This window comes from Thermothielavioides terrestris, chromosome 5 (assembly GCF_000226115.1).
Source record: "Thermothielavioides terrestris NRRL 8126 chromosome 5, complete sequence".
In the NCBI taxonomy this organism is placed as follows: Eukaryota; Fungi; Ascomycota; class Sordariomycetes; order Sordariales; family Chaetomiaceae; genus Thermothielavioides; species Thermothielavioides terrestris.
Genome location: NC_016461.1, coordinates 3,998,289 through 4,022,451, shown reverse-complemented (window position 1 = coordinate 4,022,451; position 24,163 = coordinate 3,998,289). Strand labels below are relative to the sequence as shown.

The 24,163-nt window shown below is 60.0% G+C and overlaps 5 protein-coding genes across 5 annotated transcripts; 3 read left to right on the top strand and 2 right to left on the bottom strand.

The window, feature by feature from the left end:
• Positions 1-430: 430 nt before the first annotated feature.
• Positions 431-4,083, bottom strand: THITE_2122698 (uncharacterized protein). The gene is made up of 3 exons (XM_003657158.1): positions 3,864-4,083; positions 1,091-3,788; positions 431-1,008 (listed from the first exon to the last, which is right to left on the bottom strand). Exons 1-3 carry the CDS (start codon positions 3,972-3,974, stop codon positions 662-664), a joined length of 3,156 nt encoding a protein of 1,051 aa, XP_003657206.1. The 5' UTR covers positions 3,975-4,083; the 3' UTR covers positions 431-661.
• A 1,530-nt stretch (positions 4,084-5,613) lies between these two features.
• Positions 5,614-10,998, top strand: THITE_2122694 (uncharacterized protein). The gene is made up of 5 exons (XM_003657157.1): positions 5,614-6,941; positions 6,992-7,013; positions 7,071-9,975; positions 10,058-10,494; positions 10,606-10,998. The coding sequence occupies exons 1-5, from the start codon at positions 5,747-5,749 to the stop codon at positions 10,901-10,903; spliced, it is 4,857 nt and encodes a 1,618-aa protein (XP_003657205.1). The 5' UTR covers positions 5,614-5,746; the 3' UTR covers positions 10,904-10,998.
• Positions 10,999-15,113: 4,115 nt separating this feature from the next.
• On the bottom strand, positions 15,114-15,538 carry THITE_2132287 (uncharacterized protein; the record flags this gene model as incomplete). The annotated part of the gene is made up of 2 exons (XM_003657156.1): positions 15,114-15,410; positions 15,497-15,538. 2 exons carry the CDS (start codon positions 15,536-15,538, stop codon positions 15,114-15,116), a joined length of 339 nt encoding a protein of 112 aa, XP_003657204.1.
• A 395-nt stretch (positions 15,539-15,933) lies between these two features.
• THITE_2171440 (uncharacterized protein) lies at positions 15,934-17,856 on the top strand. The gene is made up of 3 exons (XM_003657155.1): positions 15,934-16,232; positions 16,284-16,719; positions 16,954-17,856. Exon 2 carries the CDS (start codon positions 16,435-16,437, stop codon positions 16,603-16,605), a length of 171 nt encoding a protein of 56 aa, XP_003657203.1. The 5' UTR covers positions 15,934-16,232; positions 16,284-16,434; the 3' UTR covers positions 16,606-16,719; positions 16,954-17,856.
• A 4,951-nt stretch (positions 17,857-22,807) lies between these two features.
• On the top strand, positions 22,808-23,989 carry THITE_2147602 (glycoside hydrolase family 76 protein; the record flags this gene model as incomplete). The annotated part of the gene is made up of 2 exons (XM_003657154.1): positions 22,808-22,938; positions 23,047-23,989. 2 exons carry the CDS (start codon positions 22,808-22,810, stop codon positions 23,987-23,989), a joined length of 1,074 nt encoding a protein of 357 aa, XP_003657202.1.
• Positions 23,990-24,163: the final 174 nt, after the last annotated feature.

Genomic DNA, 24,163 nt, shown 5'->3' with positions numbered 1-24,163 from the left:
GGAACCGGGGATGGGGCCAGCAGCCAACACCCTCCGCTTCCCTGACTTCCAACACACATATACAGCAGGGCTTGGTCTTCTTCCCCTCCGGTTCCCGGGCCCCTGACTCCTCCTCTCTCCATCTCGCACATCCGTCTCGAAGAAGAGGAGCTCGAGATCCGGCGGAAAGGCAACGGCTTAGCAAAACTTGTTTTGGCCATATTTTTCTCCCTGTTGGGCTACCCTACCCTACCTCAACCCTCAAGACAGCCGGGGCTTCATCATTTACATGGTATGAAAACATGCGCACACAGACCACACACCTGCTCGACCGGGGAGTGATGGTCTCTCTGTCAAGATCCAGCAACCTCTTTGACAAGTTCCAGGACCGGGTTATTGGATATACGTCTAGAATGTGGCGGTATAAACGGGGATAGAACCTCGAGTCAGGCTTCGACGACGCCGCCTCACTTCAAGGGAGCGAGAGATAGCTAGGTAGTTACCCCAGACAAGGGAGCGAGAGATAGCTAGGTAGTTACCCCAGACGCTTTGCTCGCAATAGACTCCCTTATTTTAGAAACCCGCCAACTATCCCACCAAACCAACCCGACATCTCCCACAACCCCACAACCCACACAGCAAGTACCAGCAGTAACAGCACAACAACACACGTCCTCATTACCTACGTCCTAGGACTCCTCAAAAACCCGACCACCCCGCCACAATACCCGAGCAGCTCATCGAGCCTATCGCGCTCCCGGGCCTGCAGCGCCCTCCACTCGCGCAGCGCCGCCAGCAGCGGCGGGCTGGCCACGACCAGGTCGAAGTGCAGGCGCAGGAAGACGGCCATCCAGGCCTGCGTCAGCTCGTAGTCGCGGCGGGCGGCCAGGCGGGCGGTCAGCGCGCGGACGAAGTGCAGCAGCTCGTTGGTGGCGGGGTCGTCGTCGCCGTTGCCGGGCGATAGCGAGCGCAGCTCCAGGTCGGCCGCCGACGGCGGGAGGGATTTGAGGTGCTCTATGAAGGGCGTGTCTGCGGGGGGGAGAACAGGCGGGGGTTAGTTTTTTGCTACTGGGGTGGAAAACATGGCAGTTGTTTGGGGGAGAGGGCTTACAGTCTCCTGACGCGCCGCAGGCCAAGAGTTTGGACGTCAAGGCCTGCTGGTTCCGCGTGCGGTCGAGCTGCGTTATCCTGGACGCGCCGCTCGCGCTCTTTCCTTCTTGCTTGTCCTTGGAGTCTGCCGCGGGAGGAGGGACCAGGGGATTGGGCCCTCCCAACGAGGGGAGGAAGAACGGCGCCTTCTCGGGCGCCTTGGGCGGCTCCTTGGGCTTGTTCCGCGCCTTGATCAGGTCGATGTGCAGCAGCGTCTGCCAGCGGCTCTTGGGCACCAGGCTGAGCGTCATCATGTCGGACGAGAGCTGGTCGATCACCGGCGCCGTGACGCCGTCGTCTTCGGGTTGCTCCTCGGCCTCTGCCTCAAACGCGGCTTCGATCAGGCCCTGCCCGCCTTCACCGGACGCTGTGGGCGCGGCGACCTGGCCTATCTCTTTATCGGAAATCTGCCGGGTCGGGACGTGCTTGAAGAGCGTCCTGTTCGTCCAGATTTGCACGCCGAGATCGCCCTCGACCGCCCCGGCGAGGTACTCGCCGGTGGCGGAGAAGGCGAGAGCCGTGCAGGGTTTCTCCAGCCGGAACGCATCGATCAAGTGGCTTGTGGGCAGGTCCCAGACGCGGATGACGGAGTCCTGCGAGGCGGCGATGATCCACCTCCCATCGTTCGAGAAGCAAAAGTCGTTGATGTCCCCGCGGCAGCCCCAGAGCTCGCGGATGGTCTGTTTGGTTTCCACATCAACTACCCGGATCGAGTGGTCGTCGCAAGCAAAGGCGATAAGGTCGTTGCCTGGGTGGTAGCGGCAGGCGGTGATCTTGGTCATGGGCGCCCAGTCGATCTCGTCGACGAGGTTGCCCGTGACGAAGTCCCAGAACTTGATCTTGCCGTCAAGCGAGCACGAGATGACGGTCCTGTTGAGCGGGTCGACGACAATGCCTGTCACCGCCTTGGAGTGCCTCCCGGTGCCTGGAGCGAACGTAGGCTTGGAGTGCGTCTGCAGTTTGTTGACTTCATCCAGCGCCTTCAGCTGCTGCATTTTCAGCTGCCGCAGCTGCGCCGGCGTGAGTCTCGATGGGAACCGTTGGCGATGGCGTCCAGACTGCAGATTGTACATGTCGATGCTGCCCCCAGCGGAGCCGACCAGGGCGAAACTGCCGCACGAGCTCATGGCGACCGTCGACACGCTCTCCCCGTCGCCCGTCTTGAAAGCCCACCGGCCAGCTCTTTTCCTGCCCCAGAACCAGGTACGCGCCCAGGGATCGTCTTTGTGGGCCGTGACGACACTCTCCCAGCCCGTCGCGCCGCTAAGCTCGGCGCTGGTGGGCTTATTTTTGTCGTTGCCCTTATCCCAAATCATTTGCTTCCCCGGTATGGCGCCGATGCCGCCGTCGCGGTTAAGCGAAGACGCGATGCAGGTAATTTCCGGCGCCTTGAGATCGTCCAACGTCGTGGTCGGCCCGTGCGAGAGCGAACCGGCAGCCAGCAGGCCCATCTTCCTGGCCTTCTTGCGGATAGCGCCCTGGCTGAGCTCGGTGCTCTGACCATCACGGCGCAGACTCCAGCCCCACAAACTCCTGTCGCGGCCACCGCTGAGCAGCCACTTGTTGCCGCCCTCCGCACCGTCGAAGTCAGAGGGTAGGAACTGCAGACAGCGGACAGGAGCCGCGTGGCCGCTCCGCATGTGCAAGATGCGCGGGATCGGCGAGAACGGCGATTCGTCAAATATCCACGACTTGAGCGAGTTGTCGAGGCCGCTCGTGACAATGACGGGCTGCCCCGGCAGGAACTCGATCTTGCTGACACCTCCTCGAACGTCCTTGTTGTGCGAAGGCGGGTTGTGCGCGCCTCGGAGAACGCCCATGATTCGCCCGCCCTTGTTGAGATCCCAGAAGGTAACGTCGCCGCTGACACTTGTCGCCGTTGCCATGACACCGTCTTTCCTGCCGTCCTGACCGGCTCCTTGACCGTCGCTGCGAAACGATACGCACGTAACCGGGGCATCTTCGGTCCCCGCCATCAATTGCAACACCGGCTTGTCCGTGAGCACGTTTTGGATGACGAGGGGGCCCTCGGAGTAGGCAATGGCCAGCAGCGACAGGGCCGTACTGGGCTGGAGACAGGTCACGGCGCCGCACTCTCGGGATGGCGGAAGGATGGTGTAGATCAGCTTGCCCGTGCTGACATTCCAGATCTCGACCCAGCCGTCCTTGCGGCCGACAAAGATCTTGTTAAGGAAGGTGGGCATGTTGCAGACGCCGCCCGTGATCTCGTTGTCGCCCTTCTTGGCGGCGGCGGTGAAGATGGTCGTGTAGTGCTCCAATGTGGCCGACTTGAACACCTCGATCCTCGTCAGCGCGCAGGCGACGATCCACGAGCCAAAGATCAGGATCTGCTTGATGGGCTGGTCCAGGTCGGCGGGCAGCGGCAGTTCGGCAGCCTTCTTGCCGCGCTGGAAGGCCCACAGACCTTGGGGCTCGCCGGAGCGCGGGTCGCCCCAGGCGGCATAGACCTTCTCCTTCCACGCATGGGTGGCGGTGATGTCGGCGGGCGTCTGGGGGCGAGTGACGAAGACGAGGTTGAGGCCGCGCTTTAGGTCGTACGTCTGCAGGGCGCGCCCGACGGAGGTGGTGATCTGGAAGGTGGTCTTGCCGAGGGGGATCGACGAGAAGGGCACGGCGGTAGGGGACACTAGGCCGATGGTCTAAGTGACGGCGACATCAGAATAATGCACACACAAATTACATCCGTTTCTTCTATTCTAGGCAGCGGTGCTCACCCGGAACGGCGCGAAGATGGTTGAGCCGCGTTTGGCCGCCGGGGGCGCCTTGACAACCCCATCGAGCTTCTGGCGTTTGGTTGATGGGCGGTCGGACTCTGAGTGAGGCATTGTGTCGCGCAGCAGCTCGCTGTCAGCCCACTTCAATTGGTTGCTGCGCTGCTGTCGCCGCTGCTGCCGTGGTCCTCCGCAACCTTGATGTCCGTGTTTGAGGTTTTCGGCAGCCTCTGTCCGAAAAGGCACGAGCAGCCGCCCCACCAGAAAATTTCAGGTAGCCTCTTCAGGTAGCCTTGCTCGGCCCCACCTGGCGGCCGGTAACCCGGTCGCTAAAATCGCCGGTCGTCAGCTGGATCTTAAAGAGGTCCCGCCAAGACTAATTTCGGCCAATTGTCGGCAATGTTTTTACAGCGTCAGTACCCCGCCAAGACCGCCAAGGGGTTTGCACTATCGCCACGGGTTAGCCACGGGTTAGTTCGCCGGGGGTGCGGGGGGCGGCGCCAGCCCCCCGCTGGTTAGGGTGAGGGTTATAGTTAGGGTGAGGGTCAAGGTTAGGGTGCGGGTTAACTTCGTTTTCTTTTTTTTCAATTTGGTTGAGGTTTCACGAAGTTGCTGCTACGAGTCTTTGCAATTCTTCGTTGTTGATGTTGCTCGAAGTCGTGGCGACCCCGCTCCCTCGTAGCAATTTGTAAATACTTGTAAGCGGCAGGTTCCGAAATTAGTCTTGGCGGGACCTCTTTAAGAATAACCGGTCGTCAGCTTGCCAAGACCGGTAACTAACTATCCGATGGCCACAGATCAGCTCCCGACGGTGCCGCACAAACCAGGCGCTACATGCGGCGCCGCATTTCTCACCGCCTACACGCAGTGTACGCAGCTCCGACATAAAGCGGCCGGCTGGCCTATGGCGGTTGGATTTTTCAGCCCGGCCGAAAATGGCTGCATGTCACGCGACCACTTGCCCTGCTGTCAATCGGTCACTGCTGGCGTCCTGGATTGACAGGGTCTGCAGTGGAACAGGAGCTAGGCAGTTCATTTCACAATATGGGCAATCGGCCTCGCAAATGCCAATCTCTGCCGCCCGAAGACCTGTTGCTCGAAGTTGCGGGACATTCCAGGTTGACTGTGTGTAGTGTAGTGTACAGCGTGAAGGTGAGAGCTGAACCTGGAAAGTTTCGATTATTACACGGTAAGGTACCTTTGCCAGATGCAGGGCGTTCCTGCCTGCCGGATGCAGCAAGCTCTGGCGTCATGACGCTTCCAGAAGCACATGGGCTTGGCTCGGCTCTGTGCCCCTCCGCCCCTCTGCCCCTCCACCCCGCCACAAAATGATCCCTGTCGCCGCCCGCTAACGTCGACCGCCCACGTCCGCCAAACGTGGAACTAACCGCCATTCTGTGTCCCGCCAATCCAGCGGTTTACACTAAACCCCTTGACCAGCCCCGATATCAGCTTCCCTCTCTCCGCCATTTGACAAGCCCTATTTTGTGTTCGCGACTCCGGCTGCTGGGGCGGTTGCTTGGCTGGGCCATTGAGCCAGGCGGAAAGCCGATCCAGAAAAATCTCCTGTTTTTCATGCCCCGGAAACAGGGAAGCGTGAAACTGAGGGGACCGGTTTGATCCCGGCTTTGATTTCTGGAGCCCGCTAGCATGTGCTCCGTCTTCGGTCTTCGTAATTTTGCAACTTGCACCGTTCATCCACAGGTTGCCACCAATGCCACCAATGCACGGGTCTGAGAGCCCCTGACTCGGATATCGAGCAGTCGACCATCGCCAGCACACACTTGCATGCGCTCGCCATTGCAGCGAGTTGCGATCCCAGCCCGAGTGTGCATCGCAGCTCTGAACAAGACAAACAATTACGCCGGTGAGGATCGCAGGACAATATGAACCCGACCAATGCAGACCCAGACGTGGACGGTGCCACGTCGGCAGCGTTCCCGACGCAGGAAATCGCTGGACGCGAAAGACAGACAATGGAGGCATCCCCAGCCGTGACGGTGACCCCAGTCATGTCCTCGGTAGCGGCAGCACCAGCAGGGACGACAGAGTCCAGGCCCTTAGTCCAGCAAGCCGGTTCCCACTCTTCCCACCTTTCCCACTCCCGGAATATTTCTTCCTCGTCCGCGCTGTCCACCCACCAGAGCAAGCAGGCTGAGTCCGGCACCACCGAGACCCACGCTGAGAAGATCGAGCGGCCTGACGGATCCATGCCCTCACCCTCCCGGAGGTTGCGCCTGCCACAACACCTTCCGGTGGGGGAAGAGACAGCTCGCTTGGGCGCTCTGGCCGACTTCGCTACTTCCCCCGTCACCGCCCCGCCGTTTTCGTCCCGAGACTTGGCGATCGAAGCCGTCGATCCTGACGACGCAGACACACCCCGCCTCCAGGCCGGCGCAAACCCCGACCCAACCCAGCATCACGCCCTTCCCGAGCCGGCCCTGCGCAGCGCTCGCTCGTCCATCTCCGAGGCTCCCGTCAGCAACCGCATGAGCGTCAGCTCCCTGTACAGCTTAGCATCCGTCCGTGGCCTGCCCAGCTCCGCAGCATCGGCCAACGGCAGCGAAAGCAATAGCATCACCGGCGTCCCCGGTCACAGGTCCGTATCGAGCATCATGGGCTCAGTTGGCGGGCAAAAGAACTCCGCCGCCGCGCAAGCAGAGTCCGGGGTGACCAATGCTGCCATCACGACGAGCGGTCAGGAGGCGCACCCGCAACAACCAAGTGACGCGGTTAGGAACCCGCGGAATGGGCAGCAAGCACAGCAGCAGCAGCAGCAGCAGCAGCAGAATGCCGCGCACCCCACGCCGCGCCCGCAGCCTACTAGGTCTAGGAGCCGGGCTAAGCGCCGGTTCAGCGGGAGCACTGGCGCGAGCAGCCACAACAGCCCGAGCGGCGACCGCGGCGGCTCGCACCGACCCGAAAAGGAGGAGCACAAACCGGCCCCGTGGGGCGTCATCGGTGTCTGCGCGCTGGACGTGAAGGCGAGGAGCAAGCCGAGCAGGAATATCCTGAACCGTCTGATCCAGAACCGCGAGTTCGACGTCTGCGTCTTTGGGGACAAGGTCATTCTTGATGAGGGTAAGTTGTCGGTGACACTTTGCTTCGGATGGCTGGCTAACATAATCTAGAAATTGAAAACTGGCCAATATGGTAAGCCTTGTAATCGTTCCAAAGTTATCTGCTTGCAACTGACGACCACTCTCCCAGTGACTATCTCATCTCCTTCTACTCCGATGGCTTCCCGCTGGACAAGGCCGTCGCCTACGTCAAGGCTCGCAAGCCCTTCTGCGTCAACGACGTCCCGATGCAGAAGATCCTCTGGGACCGCCGCCTCTGCCTGCGCCTGCTCGACCGCATCGGCGTGCCCACGCCGCAGCGCATTGAGGTGAACCGCGACGGGGGCCCGACGCTGCTGACGCCGGAGATATGCAAGCACATCCGGGAGGTCAGCGGCATCGTCTTCGAGCCGAGCGACTCCGAGACGGAGAAGGCCAAGCGAGCGGCCCCTCGCAGGGTGGAACTGCTCGACGGCGGCGACATCCTGTCGGTCGACGGCAAGCTGATCAAGAAGCCCTTTGTCGAGAAGCCAACCAGCGGCGAGGACCACAACATCATCATCTACTTCCCCTCGTCCGCCGGCGGCGGCGCCCGCAAGCTGTTCCGCAAAATCGGCAACAAGAGCAGCGAGTTCGTCGAGGGCCTGACGGTGCCGCGCGCCATCACCCAGCCGAACGAGAGCTACATCTACGAGCGCTTCATGCAGGTCGACAATGCCGAAGACGTCAAGGCCTACACGGTCGGGCCGGCCTACTGCCACGCCGAGACGAGGAAGTCGCCCGTGGTCGACGGCATCGTGCGCCGCAACACCCACGGCAAGGAGGTGCGCTACGTGACCGCGCTGAGCAACGAGGAGAAGGAGATCGCCAGCAAGATCAGCACCGCCTTCGGCCAGCGCGTGTGCGGCTTCGACTTCCTGCGCGCCGGCGGCAAGAGCTACGTCATTGATGTCAACGGCTGGAGTTTCGTCAAGGACAACGACGACTACTACAACCACTGTGCCAGCATTCTCAGGGAGATGTTCATGAAGGAGAAGCTGCGCAGGGACGGCCGGACCCCGCCGCCCATCCCGTCGCCCGCGATTTCCGACTTGGACCCTACTATGTCGGCCCGCACGAGCCAAGCGATCAAGGACAAGGAAAATGCTTCGCAGGGCCGGCCGAGCGTCGATAACAAGTCGGCCCGCGAGTCCCTCGTCGAGCCCGTGGCGAACGTCAAGCCCGAGTCCAAGAGCGCGAGCATGCCCGCCAGTCCGCTGGTCGGCCACTTCTCGGCTTCCTTGCAGGACAGCGCGCCCTCTACAGCGCCGTCGGCCATCACGTCTGCTACGCCATCCACGCTGCTCGAGACTGCTACGCACGACGAGCAGGAACCGCCCCCGCCTCCGCCGCCCAAGCCCAGCTGGAAGCTCAAGGGCGTGGTGTCCGTCATCCGCCACGCGGATCGCACGCCCAAGCAGAAGTACAAGTTCACCTTCCACACCGCGCCGTTCATCGAGCTGCTCAGGGGACACCAGGAGGAGGTTCTCCTCATCGGCGAGCCCGCCCTGGCGAGCGTCCTTGATGCCGTAGACCAGGCCATGAGGGAGGGCATTGAGGACCGCGCGAAGCTCAGGGCCCTGCGCAACGTCCTGATCAAGAAGGGCAGCTGGGCCGGCACGAAGGTGCAGATCAAGCCCATGTTCCGCAAGAAGGCGGCGCCAAAACCGGCCGATGCGCCCCAGGACGACGCCCCTAAGGATGACGGTCCGGCCCAGACCGACGAAGACGCCGAGAAGAAGGACGGTGGCCAGTCGGCTCCTCGCAAGAAGGCGTCCAAGAGGCACGACTCGCTCTCGGGTGTGACCATGTCCAAGTTCACGGCGGCCGAGGAGAGCCTCGTGCTTGATAAGCTGCAGCTGATCGTCAAGTGGGGCGGCGAGCCGACGCACTCGGCCCGCTACCAGGCGCAGGAGCTGGGCGAGAACATGCGCAGCGACCTGGGGCTGATGAACCGCGACGTGCTAGACGAAGTGCACGTGTTCAGCAGCAGCGAGCGGCGCGTCGTGACGAGCGCGCAGATCTGGACCGCGAGCTTCCTTAAGAAGACGGACCTGCCCGAGGACTTCATCACGATCCGCAAGGACCTGCTCGACGACTCGAACGCCGCCAAGGACGAGATGGACAAGGTCAAGAAGAAGCTCAAGGGCCTGCTGCGCAAGGGCAACGAGCGCCCCCCGCAGTTCGCCTGGCCCGACGGCATGCCCGAGCCGTCCGAGGTGCAGACGCGCGTGGTGCAGTTGATGAACTTCCACCGCAAGGTGATGCACCACAACTACGCGAAGCTGTACAGCGGCGCCGTGACCCCGCTGGCCGGCCTCAACAACCCTAGCGTGGAGAAGGGCGTCGGCGAGGGCGGGTCCTCGGGGGTGTCGACGTCGTCGCTAGCCTCGGCCGCCGGGTCGTCGCTCTCGCAGGCCAACGCAGTCAACAGCATCCAGGCGCGGTGGTGCTGCGGCGAGGACGCCGAGCTCTTCAGGGAGCGGTGGGAGAAGCTGTTCGCCGAGTTCTGCGACGGCGAGAAGGTGGATCCCAGCAAGATCTCGGAGCTGTACGACACGATGAAGTTCGACGCGCTGCACAACCGGCAGTTCCTCGAGTGGGTGTTCACCCCGCCCAAGCACATGCTCGAGGAGGAGTACGGCATGTTGCTGAACGCGAAGGAGAGCAAAACGTCGCCACCCCCCGCCAAGGATGCCGAGGAGGCGGCGAACGGGTCCTCCGGCAACGGGAGCGACGAGAAGCACGCATCGTCGGGGGGCCTGGGCGAGAAGATCGAAAACTCGAGCCACAAGGCTGTCAAGCGCATCTTCCGCCGCCGATCGTACCTCACCGGGCTGCGCAACGGCGGGGAGGCGGAGCCGCCCGAGAAGTACTTCCACCTGTACAAGGGCAACAGCCAGACCAAGGCCAAGACGGACGCCCGCTTCGAGCCGCTGCGCGAGCTGTACCAGCTCGCCAAGGTGTTGTTTGACTTCATCTGCCCGCAGGAATACGGCATATCCGACAGCGAGAAGGTGAGTAAGAAATGGGAGGCTGGCGTCGTCAAAAATTTGGCGGAAATAGTACTGACCTGGTTCTTGCTCGCGTGCTTGCTAGCTCGAAATCGGCCTCCTGACCACGCTCCCCCTGCTGAAGGAGATCGTGCAGGACCTCGAGGACATGCAGGCGTCGGACGAGGCCAAGTGCTTCATCTACTTCACCAAGGAGTCGCACATCTACACGCTGCTCAACTGCATCCTCGAGGGCGGGCTCGAGACCAAGATCAAGCGGGCCACGATCCCGGAGCTCGACTTCCTCTCGCAGATCTCCTTCGAGCTGTACGAGATGCCGGCCAACCCGCCCGTCGACGCCGAGGACAGCCCCGCGTTCAACTACAGCATCAAGATCACCATCAGCCCGGGCTGCCACATCTTCGACCCGCTCGACGTGCAGCTCGACAGCAGGCATTGCATCGGATGCGCGCCGCGCCGGAGCCTGACCGCCCACCATGACTGGAAGGTGGTGATCGAGACGCTGAGAGCCAAGTTTCACCAGTAAGTAAAGTCCTTCCCTGCCCTGCCCGTGGTCCCGGCGGGAAAACAGCGATCCGATGTGATCCGGTCCGATCCGATACTCATGTGTGTCTTTTTCTGCGCGGCAACCAGGGTGAAACTGCCCAAGACCTTCCTGGCCGTCAACCTCTCGGACGCGTTCACCTTCCAGGAGAAGCAGCACCTGAGCGACACCGAGGGGCACGAGCTGCGGCCGGCCGAGCAGGGGCAGGAGCAGGAGCAGCGCGCCGCCGAATCGATCATCGACCCGACCGCCACCGCTGCCGCTGCCACCGCCACCATCCCAGAGGTGGCCGCGGACGCGCTCGCCGCCGAGGAGAGCACCGTTAGCTCGTCGCCGCAGGACCCACCTGAGCCTGAGGGTGAAGGGGGAATTGCCGGCGGGAATTGATTCAGAAGGGAAAAAACAGAATCCTGCTTGGGAAGATCGGAGATCGGTCCGACTTGGCGTGTGTCTGGCGAGCAGCCCCTCCGCGGGGACCCGGCGGATTCTCCCCTCCTTCATTCCCCAAAGCAGCCAAGTGGCTGGCACCATCCGATTTTCGGGGGACCTGGGCCGGCTTCGGGTTCCGGCCGGAATCTCAATGCTTGTCATCCCTCCGTCCCATTGTCAGGCAGGCATCTTGGCGAGAGCGGGTTTCGGGTAGTGCTTGATCACGGTGCACAGTGACCCATCGGGAGGGGCGTCCGCGCTCGGATGATGTTGGGCTCAGTAATTGCGCGATGATGCATGCTCTTTCACCGCCATTCTTTCTTCCTTTCCTTCTTGTTTTTCCGTGGCAGGGGGGCTGTGTACATGCGTAGGTATTGGTGGGCATTCTGCGATGCCGAACGACCAGGGTCACCGGCTCGAGAACGCGGCGGGATCGTCCTTGGATCGTGGGGAACGGGAAAAGGGTAGGCGGGTTTGGGTTTTGTGATGGGCGCCTGGTATGGACTGTATCACGGTATGGGTATGGGCTGCATGACATAGAGTATACTAGAGCGGCAACCTATAATGTGTGATAGACCGGATGCACGGGAAGCGCGAAGAGATCGATCGGATAAGAAAGGAAATCTGACGAGTCGCAAAAGCGGCGATCTCTGGTTCATCTCTGGTTCCGGGCTTGCGGGAAGCAACGGTCGATGCGGGACGGCCCTGCGGCACCGAGACTGGATTGACTGGGTGGGTGTAACGGCTGGCAGGTCCGCGGGGGGCACACCTGAGGCCCGAATAGACTTGCTTGTGCACGGGCTTGTCCATCCTGTTATTCGATGCAAATGGCCAAGCGAGGCGCTAGGCAGGCCGCATCCGACGATCTGGATGACGTTGGCTCGCTTGTGTTCTTCGCTTCACTAACGTTATTTCATCACATCTTCGCGAACCGTAGCCGAGACGCCGCACCCTGTGCTCGTAGCGCCCGCCGATCGATTTAGTTAAGCTGCTTTGGGCTGCTGTGTTCGGACTTGGCAGGCTCGGCAGGGGAACACCGGCAGTCTGGACGTGACATCACCACAGCTTGGATGCATGGGTCCTGAGCACGGCTCATCCAACCACCTCGACAAGCATTGAGGTGCGGGTGAGACTGCCGGCTCGGGTGAATGGACTGCCGTGGTAGTTTTCCAGGTTAGCTGCAGGCTGTCAGCTCGTGATGAACAGGATGCAGGAACGCATCCGTACTCCGCACTGATGAACGAATTGGTTCGGACAGTCGGAGGCCTGGGATGCTGGTGTGATGAGGAGTCCTTGACATGATCGACCCAGGGGCTATTACAGTCCATCCATGCGAAGTGTCGCCGTATGTTCAAGCGATGGAAGTTCGCGGCGCAACCTCCAGCGCCAGGCGTGAAGCGCTCAGAAGGAGAGAAGCTGAGATTTGGAATCCAGCTCGAGGTTGAGCAGAAGCGGAAGGGTAGGCGTGTGGCACAGATCATCTAGTAGGGCTGTTCGAAGCTCGGATTGTTAACCTGTTGTGTTCCGCATGGATTAGGGAGGTATCCCGGACGGCTGTGCTGTTGACAGCATGCCACTTTGGATAAAGAATCCAAAATGCAACCTGACGTTTTTTGCGAGGCAGTATGCTGTGTAAAGTCGCGGTTGCGCCGCACCCGGCGCTCGAGCTATCGCAGACCCTGCAGGTGAACTCAGCGGGGAGATCATACATAATTGCCTCCAACCGGTGACTCCGTCGAGGACACCAGCTCAAGACAGGCGAACATTCTGGCTGCTCAACACAAATAGTGCTGCGGAAAGTCTTCCTTTCTTGGTTGAAGGAGCGAGCGGCGCAACGGACGCTTGGAACTAAAGGTGTCCACCGGGCTGAAACCATGGGTTCTGTGCTCGCAAACTAGTGTCCTTCCGTAGTGTAGTTCTGAGCGGCATGTGGGGGGAAGCGCTAGTTGGGCAAGAAAGACCCCAGTGCCGACAAGGAGTACTGTGTATTCCGTACACGTCATCCAGGGTGAGGATCCGTCGATGACGCTTTGGCCGTATGTCGGATATACGCTGGTGTGAGTGTTAGGAGCGGGAGCAATTTGAAAAAAAAAAGATGTACTTTCGCAGACGGCTCGAAGGCAGCAGAGCTTGAGGGTGGCTTGCCATTCCGTGGTTTGCCATTCCGTGGTGAACCGGTCCATGCTCTAGGTGCTTGATGCAGGCTGTCACTACCGAAATGCTGTTTTGATGTTGTCAGTGTCGGGGTGCTTAGACCGCCTGCATGAGGTCTTGAGAGGCGGTCGCATGGCTGCGAAGTCAGCAGGGAGCCGGGAGGGTGCCCAATTGGCCGAGAGGTGGCTGCGTTTCGGCCTGCAGGCGGGAGGATGATCTGCTGCATGCATGTGAAAAAAACGTGGGAATAACCGGCGGACGGGTTCTGTTCGGCATTGCCGTCCGCGTCGTCCGCGGGAGAGAGAAGGGAGTAACCTCGGGTTCAGGACACCTCAACGCAAAGTGAGCATGCGCTCCGTCTTGTCAGTGCTGACAGGTCCAGAACACGGTGGGCGGTTAAGTAGTGTGATGCTGCCTCGTGTGTTCCGTTTACCGGGTTCCGTAGTGTAACCAGCTGGACTGCGCCAGTTGCTGCCAATGGACCACGGCACTTTGGGTTCGGACGAACCGGTCAGTCGGGGGCACTGGATCCTCCTCCTTGTCTGGCTTGAGGGCTCTCGCATGAAGAAGGCCCGCTTGTCAAACTCGAGGGCCCCACTCCGTAGAAGCTGCCCAGAAAGTTCTTTGCCGGGATTCTGTTCTCGCCATGACCCTGCGAGAGCAGGAGCGTGGTTGTGTCCACTAATCGGCGCACAGGGCTGGGGAACATCACTCAGGCAGACTTCCACAGCTTCCACCTGGAGCCTTGTGGCTCCACTTGCCCTTCGCCAAGGGACCGAAGGCTGGTTGCCTGTTGCGGAAGCCCCGCCGGTCAAGGCGTCTTCTTCGACAGGACGGACTCCTGAGAATCTCGGTCATAACGATCATGCATGTTGTGGCTGCGGCGCGGCATGAGCGGGTTGGAGGGAAGAAACAGCGCATGGGTCGGCCGATGGGCTGTCTGCGACTGAGTCGGGTTGATTCCGATCATGAGAGGAAGGCGCATGGAAGTCGGGCCTCCGAAGCGGGCCCGGGGAAACCGCGACTGCCAATCTGGCCTTGCAACTTACACTAGTGTAGTGTATGAGTCCTGCGCAGATGCTTGAACAGCTGCCTGCTGCTGCCTGGCTGCCTGCGGTCCCCACCATGGAGAGACATCGCGCCTTCCCCCTTCCAGGCCATGCCAATCTCTCCCCTGCCAGGCGTTGTCCGCAGGCCTTGTCCCCAGTCCCCATCAACAGCGTCAGACAGCGGGGCAGCGCCCTCCTGCCCAATGTCCCGCCGCAATCTCAGTGCGTGCGTGCGCCTTTTGTCAGTTCCTGGCCTGAGGTGCCCGCAATGCACCATCAGAAGCTGGCAATGCGCTCGGGCTCGAGGGATCAGCAGCCGACGGTGTGTTCGGGAAGTTGTCGCGCCGGCACCGCTTCCGTGTCCCGGCGCTCAGCCCGCAGCGCCGCGAAGTCTTTTATCCGCCTTGCTCGACCAGCCAATTTTTGGGCAATCACTGGCCTTCTCGGCTGAAGGCGGCGTTCTCGCGGGAACTGCATGCAAGGTACCCGCCGCTGTTGTTGAAACAACGTGCGCGCCACCTTGTGCGACCCGAGATTCTGCGGGTGACGACTCGTGGATGTCGACAGCAGCAACGATCTCGCTGGCCGTCGCCCATCACCAACGCCAGCGCCTGCGCGCCTGGCAGCCCGGTCCGTGCTCAGGCAACCGATCAACAATGGAAAGAGAAGGAGAATCCACATGGGGCTTTTGTGTGTGGAGTGTGCCCCAAGCGTCTCAGCTCACTCATTTCTGTGCCGGGCCAATCGCATGGCGTTTGGCCTGTCTCATCCGTGCCTTCAGCCAAGAGAGCCGCCGGGGAGACAGATGCCCAACCCTTGTGCATAGCAAACCGTCACCCCATCCGGCCAGCCCCGAAGCGTCGTCGTCTGTTTGGAGATCGGGGCCTCTTTGTAATTGGCTTGCCGCGTAGAGGGAACGACGATAACCAAGGTTTGACGGCTAAACGCTCTCCTATATCGTTCTCTTATACCCCCAAGAGGCCGCAGTGAACCAAATGTGGCTGCGAGGAGTCTGCAAGGGCGCCGGATGAGGAAACGTCGGACGGCTCAGTTGCAGGGCAATCCCAGCCAGCAAGAATCGTCCCGTCTTTCTCGACCGGTGGTGCTGCCTCCATGGCGAGCTCTGTGGTGCCAGTCGGTTTGAGCTCAGCTGCTCCACCGCATTCGCCGTTCTTCCCGACAGGGATCGCTGACCGGGTGGGAATGGAGACAAACCTTTCAACACCCGGTTTCTGCGCCTCTTGCAGCAGGACAGTACCAATCTACTGTACGCCGGCGCCCATGTTTTGTCCTTGAATCCTCCCGTTCCCTGCCAACTGCCGCCGCTGTCCCGAAAGCTCTCACTCACCGTCCCGGGCTTCTTCCATGGACGGGGGAATGGCCGACCCATGGCCGTTGCCTGAGCCACCAAGTGAGGGGGTGTAAGAGCCTCCCTACTCGCTGACGCGTAGAGCAAGTTCACAGAACAAGGAAGGCGACTCTTGTCGCTCGGCAAGATCTCGCCAACCCATGCTGGTCCCGGGATTGCCCCTTCTTCGGCAACCGGAAGGTTTCTTGTGACGCATAGTTATCGCCGGCCCGCTCGAGCTCGTTTCTGGCTCACTGACGACCAGGTCGTCAATTTGTGTCGAACTCGACCCGGCAGGCCGATCCACACAAAACCTTCAACCCGTTACCAGGAGCCTCCACTCTGGCTCTGCGGCACAACTCATAAGGGCCGCCTCTCTCACCCGTTTACCTCTGCGGCTCACCTACAATCAGACTTCCCGCTGCAGACCCACGTTTGACAAACGAACAGCAGTGAAGGTCGCTTCCGTTCGACTGTCACCCCGTCACCGTTGTGTCCCGAGATATTCCTGGTTTGAACCTCGGCTCTTCTTAAGTACACTTGGCTCGCCCTCACCTTTGGTTTGGCTCTGGCAGCAACCACCCTCTTCATCAACCACCCTCCTTCCCGCCAACTCTGAGGACGTCCGCCTCTCCAGTTCAACCGAAGCTACAGCCATCGCCTACGGCCAGACTGTGCGGTCTCACTTCGGCAATTAAGGATCTAGCCGAAACCTAGCCTCACCGTCACTCTCTTCGTGCGTGTGACATCGTGCCCTACCGAATTCTCAGCACTAACACCGCCGAAGACTACCACAGTAGGGCCGTTTTCCTTTTTGAGGTGCACTCACAGCGCCATAACCCCAGCAAGCCCAGCCTTGGCTTGGTGACCCCCCGTCCAATCCCAGGCTCTTACACCGACCGCCACCTATAAGTTACAGCCGACAACGCGCAAGCAAGATGGCTCTTGCCAACCACAGCAATTGCGCGCACTCTTTCGTCATGCTGAAGTCGGACAACACCCTGATCCAATGGATGTGCCAGATCTGTCTCCATGGTCCGTTCTGGGTCATCTGGGAATGTCGGTACTGCCGGCTCCACACGTGTCGGACGTGCATGGATAACGCCTGAGGCGGGCGCCGGGCCCGGACGGGATGCGCGCTCCAGCTGCGTGTCTCGGTGCCGGATCGGGGGATGGGATGGGACATTCGCGGTGTGGTTGGCTTGGACGGCGTCTGGACGCAGGTGAGTTACATCCAGATAACCGCAGCCGCAACAGTGCAGGACCCTTGCACTTGATCACCAGCATGTGGCGGTCGCCCAGTGACGTGCCGACCAGGGCTGGGCGTGCTCATGTGAACCAGCCACGAAGTGCCAGAAAACGGACACCGACGGACGCCGGCGTTTCGCCTTCCATCCCATCGCAGATTCGTTTGCACAGAAAACCTGAAGGGTCGTTTGGGTGCTGACAATTGACAGAAACCCGCAAGCAACGGCGGCCTGACCAAACGGTCGGGATTGTCAACACTGCAACGTCTTGCGGATGCCCAACCAGAACGCAAAATCGCAATCGACCCGGGTCCCACTCAGGCTTGCAGCCCCTGTCAGACGAAACCAAGCACCCCCACCCAGTGCGTCACCGTCACCGTTGCCCGTCGACAGACTCCCGTCGGCGCCCTGCATGCCGCTGGGTGACAGCGGAGATTCGCCGGGGCCGTCCAGCGTCCGTTGAGACGGCTCGCCAAATCTCGCTTCGATTCCCGCTGTCAAACCGATCCTGCGGTCCTCCCGTCCGCCTAGCACTGCATTTTCCCACCCAACTGCTTGGTACTTTTCGACCACCCCCCTGCCCGCTGCATCCCTGCCTCAGATTACGCGAGGTTACGCCACGGTGCGGGCAGGTCGCGTTCGACCCATTACACGTTCCTTTCCTTTTCCCACTTTTTTTTATGGTTGCGGAGTTTGCTCTGATAGACGGCCCGGATTTGCGGTATTTCCCTCTCACTGTTGTTTCCGGTACGCTTTTTGTTTGCCCAGTTTGGGCTTTGGCGGCGCGCGAGGATAGACTGGAAGGGTTTCATTACCCCAGCGATCACACCACTGGATGGTGCGAGGCGGCACGGTACATGACAGAAGGTTAAAAAAAATCAACAACAATGGGAGGAAGGAAATGATAACAAAAACGGGGGGTTACAGGCGTTATCAAAAGGGAAAAAAAAAAGGCGGGTATGGAAAAGAAGGGATGGACGATGCGATGGGAAAAAAACTGTGCTGGATCACTGTTGTCCTCTCCACTAGCATCTCTCATCTCTGTTTCTCTCTGTTGGGCACGGTTGCTTTTCTCCACCCTCTCATCCAAACAATACACTTTGTTGTGGCCGGCTCTCTCTAACATGACACACAGAGCGTGCCCTGCTGCCTCACTGGTGTGCTGAACATCCGTCCATGCACAAGTTGTGGCAGGTAGTAGGTATTCCCGGCATAATGCCAGCAACAGATCCCCCAACGAGCTTCACTTCACTCGCTGCTCGGATGGCCGCAGAGAGGGAGATCTCCTGTCTGCTTTGAGCGAGGTGCAGCTTCGTGTGCACGTGGGAGAAAGAAAGCAGCAAAAAAACAGCTCGGGGGAAAAATTTTAAGCAGCTTTTCTCGAGGGGAAAGTCGCGTGTATTAATTTAATCTGTCAACCTGAGACAGGCCGGTCCCCCACGGAGGCAAATCGCCTCACTGCACGGGATAGATCTCGCCATCAGATCCCAATGCCGCCGTGAGGCTCTTCTACTCTCATGGTTGGGGAGAGTGGGTTTGGTTAGGGTCGTATCTGGGAGGTACTCATAGGTACCTGACATACACACCGTGGTAGCACGGGAACCTCGAGCCGGTCCCGCTCGACGACGCAAGGGCAAAGTACCGTATGTCCGGTGTAGTGTACTTCGTACGCAGTAGTGTATGAAGTTTAGCTGGACGTTCGTCTGTTTGTAGGCACACAACACGATCCAGATCCGGCCGCAGCTGAGCGGGGGTGGGAAAGGGGTGGGGGAGCGGGGCATGGGGCATGGGGCATGGGCAATGGGGCCCGGGGATGTTCCACTTCCCGAGCCGACTGCCCGATTCAGACGCCTGCGGCAGTGCGCGGGGCTGTGATTGGTGCGTTTGCTGTGCAGGGGCGGGATTCGAACGAGGGTGTGTTCCTTTTTGGTTCTACGTGCGTTTTTTTGCGCAAGCAGGAAAGCAGACACGTCGGTTTTCTCTTTTCTCTTCCTTGCAGACGTTAAATGTAGAGCTGGCGGGGAATGGATCCGGGAGCGCTGGTGCTTGCTTGGGGAAGGGGGTGCCAAATCCCTCGACACCGCTTACTGCGTACCTAGCAAACCGAATCTCCGCGTACGATTGCCGGCGGGCCGGCCGGAGGCTTGCCGCGAGCTCCAGTGTGTTTGCGCCACCGTCAGTGTATGTACTTTGTAGGGTTCGGATACTTGATGCACAGTACGGCCGTACCTGAACTGTAGACGTTGCCGTGAGACGTATTGACGCTCCCCAAACCTTTCGTTCAGCCTCATGTCTCCCAGGATGCTTGTTTGCGATCAACTGCCGGCATAGGTATTTGACCTCATGTTGACCGCGGACCATCATTCGAAGGCAAACAAGGAAGGCAAGAAACTCCCGGCTTACGGCCTTACTTGTATCCGTCCCTCCTGTCGAAAATGTCCTTCTCGAAGATATTGTGCGCCGCTGTCCTCCATCGATCCTCGGCCGCGCTAGTCAACTGGCGGAGCTAGTGAGTGCCAGTCGTGCCTGAAACTACACTAAGATGCAAGGTACATACCCCTTTCCTTGGATGACGCGTCGAGGCGCAAGTAGGTGGCGCCGCGTCCATCCATGGCTATCACGAACTCCTTCACTAGTGCACCGTTGCATATCTGGCTTGCCCGATCTGATCAGGTGCATGCGCTAGGCTCCATCTGGCCGGACTTGCACTTTAGCGACAAAATCTTGACAGGCCCGAGATCCTCCGTCTCTGCCGAGTGTCCCGGGACACCCGAGGCTGCTAGGCTGCTACCGAAGAGAACCGCCGAAGAGCCTTGGGATAATGCTGGATCTCCGGCATTCTGGCCCCAGGGTGGATGGGAAGCGTGGATCATCAGGTTTTGTTGTAACAGCAACGGCAGCGCCGACAATTCCCAGCAGTTCTACCTGAAGCCTCGGCTTTCCTGGCGATGTTGTCGAGCGCACCAACAGGACGGAACGTCCCGTGCCATGCCGGGGCTTGCGGGCGAAAACAAGCTGTCATTGTGTCATTGACGAGGGCATCGCGAGACGTTCAAGACCCGCGCCTGCGGATCGAAAATACCGAAGGATGGGTCGGTGATTATCGCTGATATCGAAACTTGGGTTGTGGGTCCCTGCGATATCAGCCTGAACATCAGAGGCTTTGATCGAGACACGACCGCACGGACCATCGGCCCGTGATGCGGCTTGTATAGTCGCTGACCGGGCGCACGGCGCGGAGCCTCCATGACAGCAAGCCACTTACCACTTCGAGTGGTAAACTAGGAAGTTCGGCTTTGGGAACCGCACCACATATCTGACACTTTCTCCTGCGTCAACTCGTATGATAACGCGCTAGATGGAGTTCCGTTCCAAGGTGAGCGTCCTATCCAATCCTCTCTTGCTTGCCGAGATGGGTTTTGCACCGGGCGAAACCGTGGTGTCGCATGGCAATATTCGGATTGCTCGCGCCGGCACAATAACGGAGAGCCTGACCTGTTTTGTTTCCTGTGCACAATTCGGTCAGCGCTCTGCGCAATCACGCATTATATATGTACCAGACCCATCTTCGTCCTGCCTTTGCTAACCTTCCGCCTTGTCTTCGTGGGCCGCACGGGTGTGAAGTCCTCGAGCAGAGAGCTGAACCGAGATCCGGCACACCCTCGGCCATCACGGTACCAGCAAGATTCCACGATGCGCTGCAGTCCGTTCGGGCCCAGGGCGTAACACCTACCTCGCTCCGCTGGACATTAGTCACGCGTGAAGCAAGGTGACCGTGATGCCATCACACGCATCCCTGGTTGCGGCCACCAGCCTGATATGCGTAAGGAGCAGTCAGCCGGCCCAGGGCCGCTTAAACCCTCGAAGCCCAACTTCTCGGGAAATTCCTCCTCAGAAACGGCGCACCACCTTCCCGACGACGCTTGGTGCTGTGATTCCATCATCACCCACAGCGACGTGTCCCAACTCGATCTAACCAATACGGGTGTGGCAGCTGGGTCAACAGCGATGCCTCGGTCGAACACGGCCAACTTAGCCCCTGTAATCGATCTTTGTCGCCTGGGAGATGGCCAGCGATTCGTGCGCCGTGGTCTGCCCGAAATGACGGCGCGAAAACGAGACGGCCCCGCCCCGGAAAACGGCCGAGATGGCCGTCGCCGCGACGTGGCGATGCGACGCCGAATTGTCGGCCTGGCCGCCCATCGTTGGGCTGAAGCTCGAGACCGCTCGACCTCGTGTGGTCCAGGCCAGCAGTGAAATTAACATCGTCTTGTGTCTGTGGTTGGAGGCACTGCGCGATGTCGGAAATTGCAAGGGAGCAAGGCGACAGTTCTTGGCGGGGGGATGCATGGGGGGATTCTGGACCATTTGGAGAAGCATGTGAGACTTCCCAAAAAGGGTGCGGGGCCGTTGCTCGAAATGCTGCGGGGAATCGAAGACCGCATAACGCGAGGAAAAATCTTCGCGAAAGACGAAGACTGCTCGTTTTTCTTTGCTTGAGCGAGCATTCTCCGTGGCTAGACGAAAAGAACGCCCATAAGCCATCACAGCACAAGTTCTTGAAGAAAAATGCACCACGGGAGGGTGTCAGGAATCCGTCTGGAACCACAATTGGGCCCACCTACCTTAACAGGTACCCGTACCCAGCCAGCCCCGCATTTAAGGCTCCGTCTAACGTTACCTGCTGCCAAGGAGACCCGCTGACCCATCTGCCGATGGCCAGTGCGCAGTCCGCCATCACATGGCCATCCACCTTACTGGACAGAGGTTCAGCTCAACCACTTCCTCTACTTGACATCACACTTTGAAGCTGGAACTCTTGCCGATCTGCCAATCCCTTGGCAGACAACAACCTCCATTTTCATCCTCCAAGTTCTCACCTTACGCCCATAGTTGTCGAAGTGGAGTACTTGACGACGGAAATTATTCACTGCTAGTCAATATGGCAACGCTGTCAAATTGTTCGGTTACACCGGAATTCCGCCGTCAATGCCGTGCGTGAAGGTCCACAAGCCCAACCGTCCAGCCAGCTCGGACCAACAAACCGAGGCGGTTCGGACAGCTTTGATGTTCACCTGTGTGGTCTGCAACGTTAACTCTGACTTGATTAGTTCGACCAACCAGCTGGCAGGGAGGATGGTCCCATCACGTCCCATCACGACAGAGCATTTTTGAATGCTGGTTGTGTCATGCGAGCCCCAGCAGGCCCTCTGGTTCGTCCTTCTGTCGTCCCCAGGTCACCAACAAGCCGCTTGCCGATGCTGTGACAGCACCTCTAGTCGTTGAGAGGAGATCTCAGACACTGATCCAGAAAGCGCCCACCACGTGGATATGTCGCGCAGCCGCGACATGGAGCAGCCGAACAAGCACCGTGAGCTGCCGGGTCAATAATTCACGAGGCGGCTGTCTCATGCCGCCCGCAACACCACACTTTCATGCGGCCAAAACAGGCTTTGGCGATTCGTTGACGCACTAGATCCTCCAGGAAGACGTCAGCGCCAGCTGCGTGACCGAGTGGCACGCTAGGCGCTGTAGTATTGAATCCAGCATGTGGCCTCGCATCGCCCCGTCTTGGAAGGAGATCTTCTCCGCTATGGTCAGCCTCTGGGCCGCCCGGAGCACGAGTTGCATGGCCGAGGTCGCCCCGTGTCCGCGCTCACATGAAGTGCCATCCTATCCGTCCCTTGCTCCAAGCGGTGCTCTTTAATGCCGTTCCATTTGGCCAATTGACGGTATTGCAACGTGCCAACCAACCGGGGACAGTGATCGTTGCCTGGTGAGCGTGGTGCTCACCAGCCGGGAATGCCACCGGGATCTTATTGCTGTTATAGAGCTTCCTTTTTGGGACGTGAAGCAATATTCAGATCCCAGGACCGAGGCCGTGTTGAACGACATGGCCAGCACTCATAACTACGCTGCCCTTCGACGGCTCGTCCATCTCGCCGCGCAACGGAGCCTCCGTTGTGGGCATTCAGGTCACGTTCCTCTAGCGTTCTATATCTCTATCCGCTCGCCCTTCTGGCCATCGCCCCTCTTGCCCGCGCGTTAACACCCACCTGCCACGATGGTAGCGTTACGATGGGGCGGCCTCGCCGCCCGCGCCCTGCACCTGGCGTCTCCTCTACAGAGCCACCAGTCGGACGCCTCTCCCTACTCTGGAGACTCGCAGCTCGCAGCTCAGGCGCTCCAAGGCTGGTACGACACACCCAGCGGCCTCTGGAGCACGACCGGCTGGTGGAACAGCGCAAACTGCCTGACCGTTCTCGCTGACTGGGCGGTTCTCTCTACGTCTGCCGCCCAGAGCCTCAACGTATCCGGGGTCATTGCCAACACGTTCCAGAACGCCCAGCGCGTGTCCGCCTCGGCGCGGAAGACTCTTTCTGCCACGGGTATGCCCACGTCGAGGTACACTCTCACATTTGCGCAGAAGCGGGGCTTCCCCCAGTTCATCAATGACTACTACGACGATGAGGGCTGGTGGGCGCTCGGACTTATCAGGTCGTGGGATGTGGCTCACGAGCAGGCCTACCTTGATGCGGCCGATCACATCTTCCAGGACATGCAGAACGGCACGGACGCTACCTGCGGCGGCGGCATTTGGTGGAACAAGGATCGGAATTACAAAAACGCCATCGCCAACGAGCTGTATCTCAGTGTGGCGGCCAGCCTGGCCAACCGCCTCCCAAGCAAGAAGCAGCAGTACACACAGATTGCCAAGGATCAGTGGACGTGGTTCAAGAACAGCGGCATGATCAACAGCAACAACCTCATCAACGACGGCCTGACGATCAACGCCGACGGAACCTGCGTCAACAATGGGATGACGACGTGGTCGTACAACCAGGGCGTCGTTCTGGGCGGCCTCGTCGAGCTGGCCAAGGCCACCGGGGACTCATCGTACCTCGGCGAGGCCACCACGATCGCGAAGGCAGCCGTGGCGTTCCTCAGCGACAGCAACGGCATCATCCACGAGGCCAACAACTGCGAGCCCAACTGCGGCGGGGACGGCAGCCAGTTCAAGGGCATCTTCGTGCGCAACCTGCACTATCTGCAGCAGGCGGCGCCGCAGGACGCGTTCCGCACGGCCATCCAGAAGAATGCCGACTCGATCTGGGCCAACGACCGCAACGCGCAGAACCAGCTGGGCATCGCCTGGACGGGGCCGGCGAGCGCGGGCGGCGGGCCGAATGCCTCGACGCATAGCTCGGCCATGGACGTGATTGTGGCGGCGCTGGCGGTGGTCTAAGTCGCTAAGCGGGCAGCGGTTGGTGGCGTCTGGGAGATTGTTCAATCATCATGATGATCTTGCAATGATTGGGAGGCAGGAGGCATTTTATTTATATCCCGGTTACCTCAGTTATTAGTCAACGAGGTAGTTTCAGTTCCAGGTGTCTTCCTGCCATGGTTATGCTGTTTACTG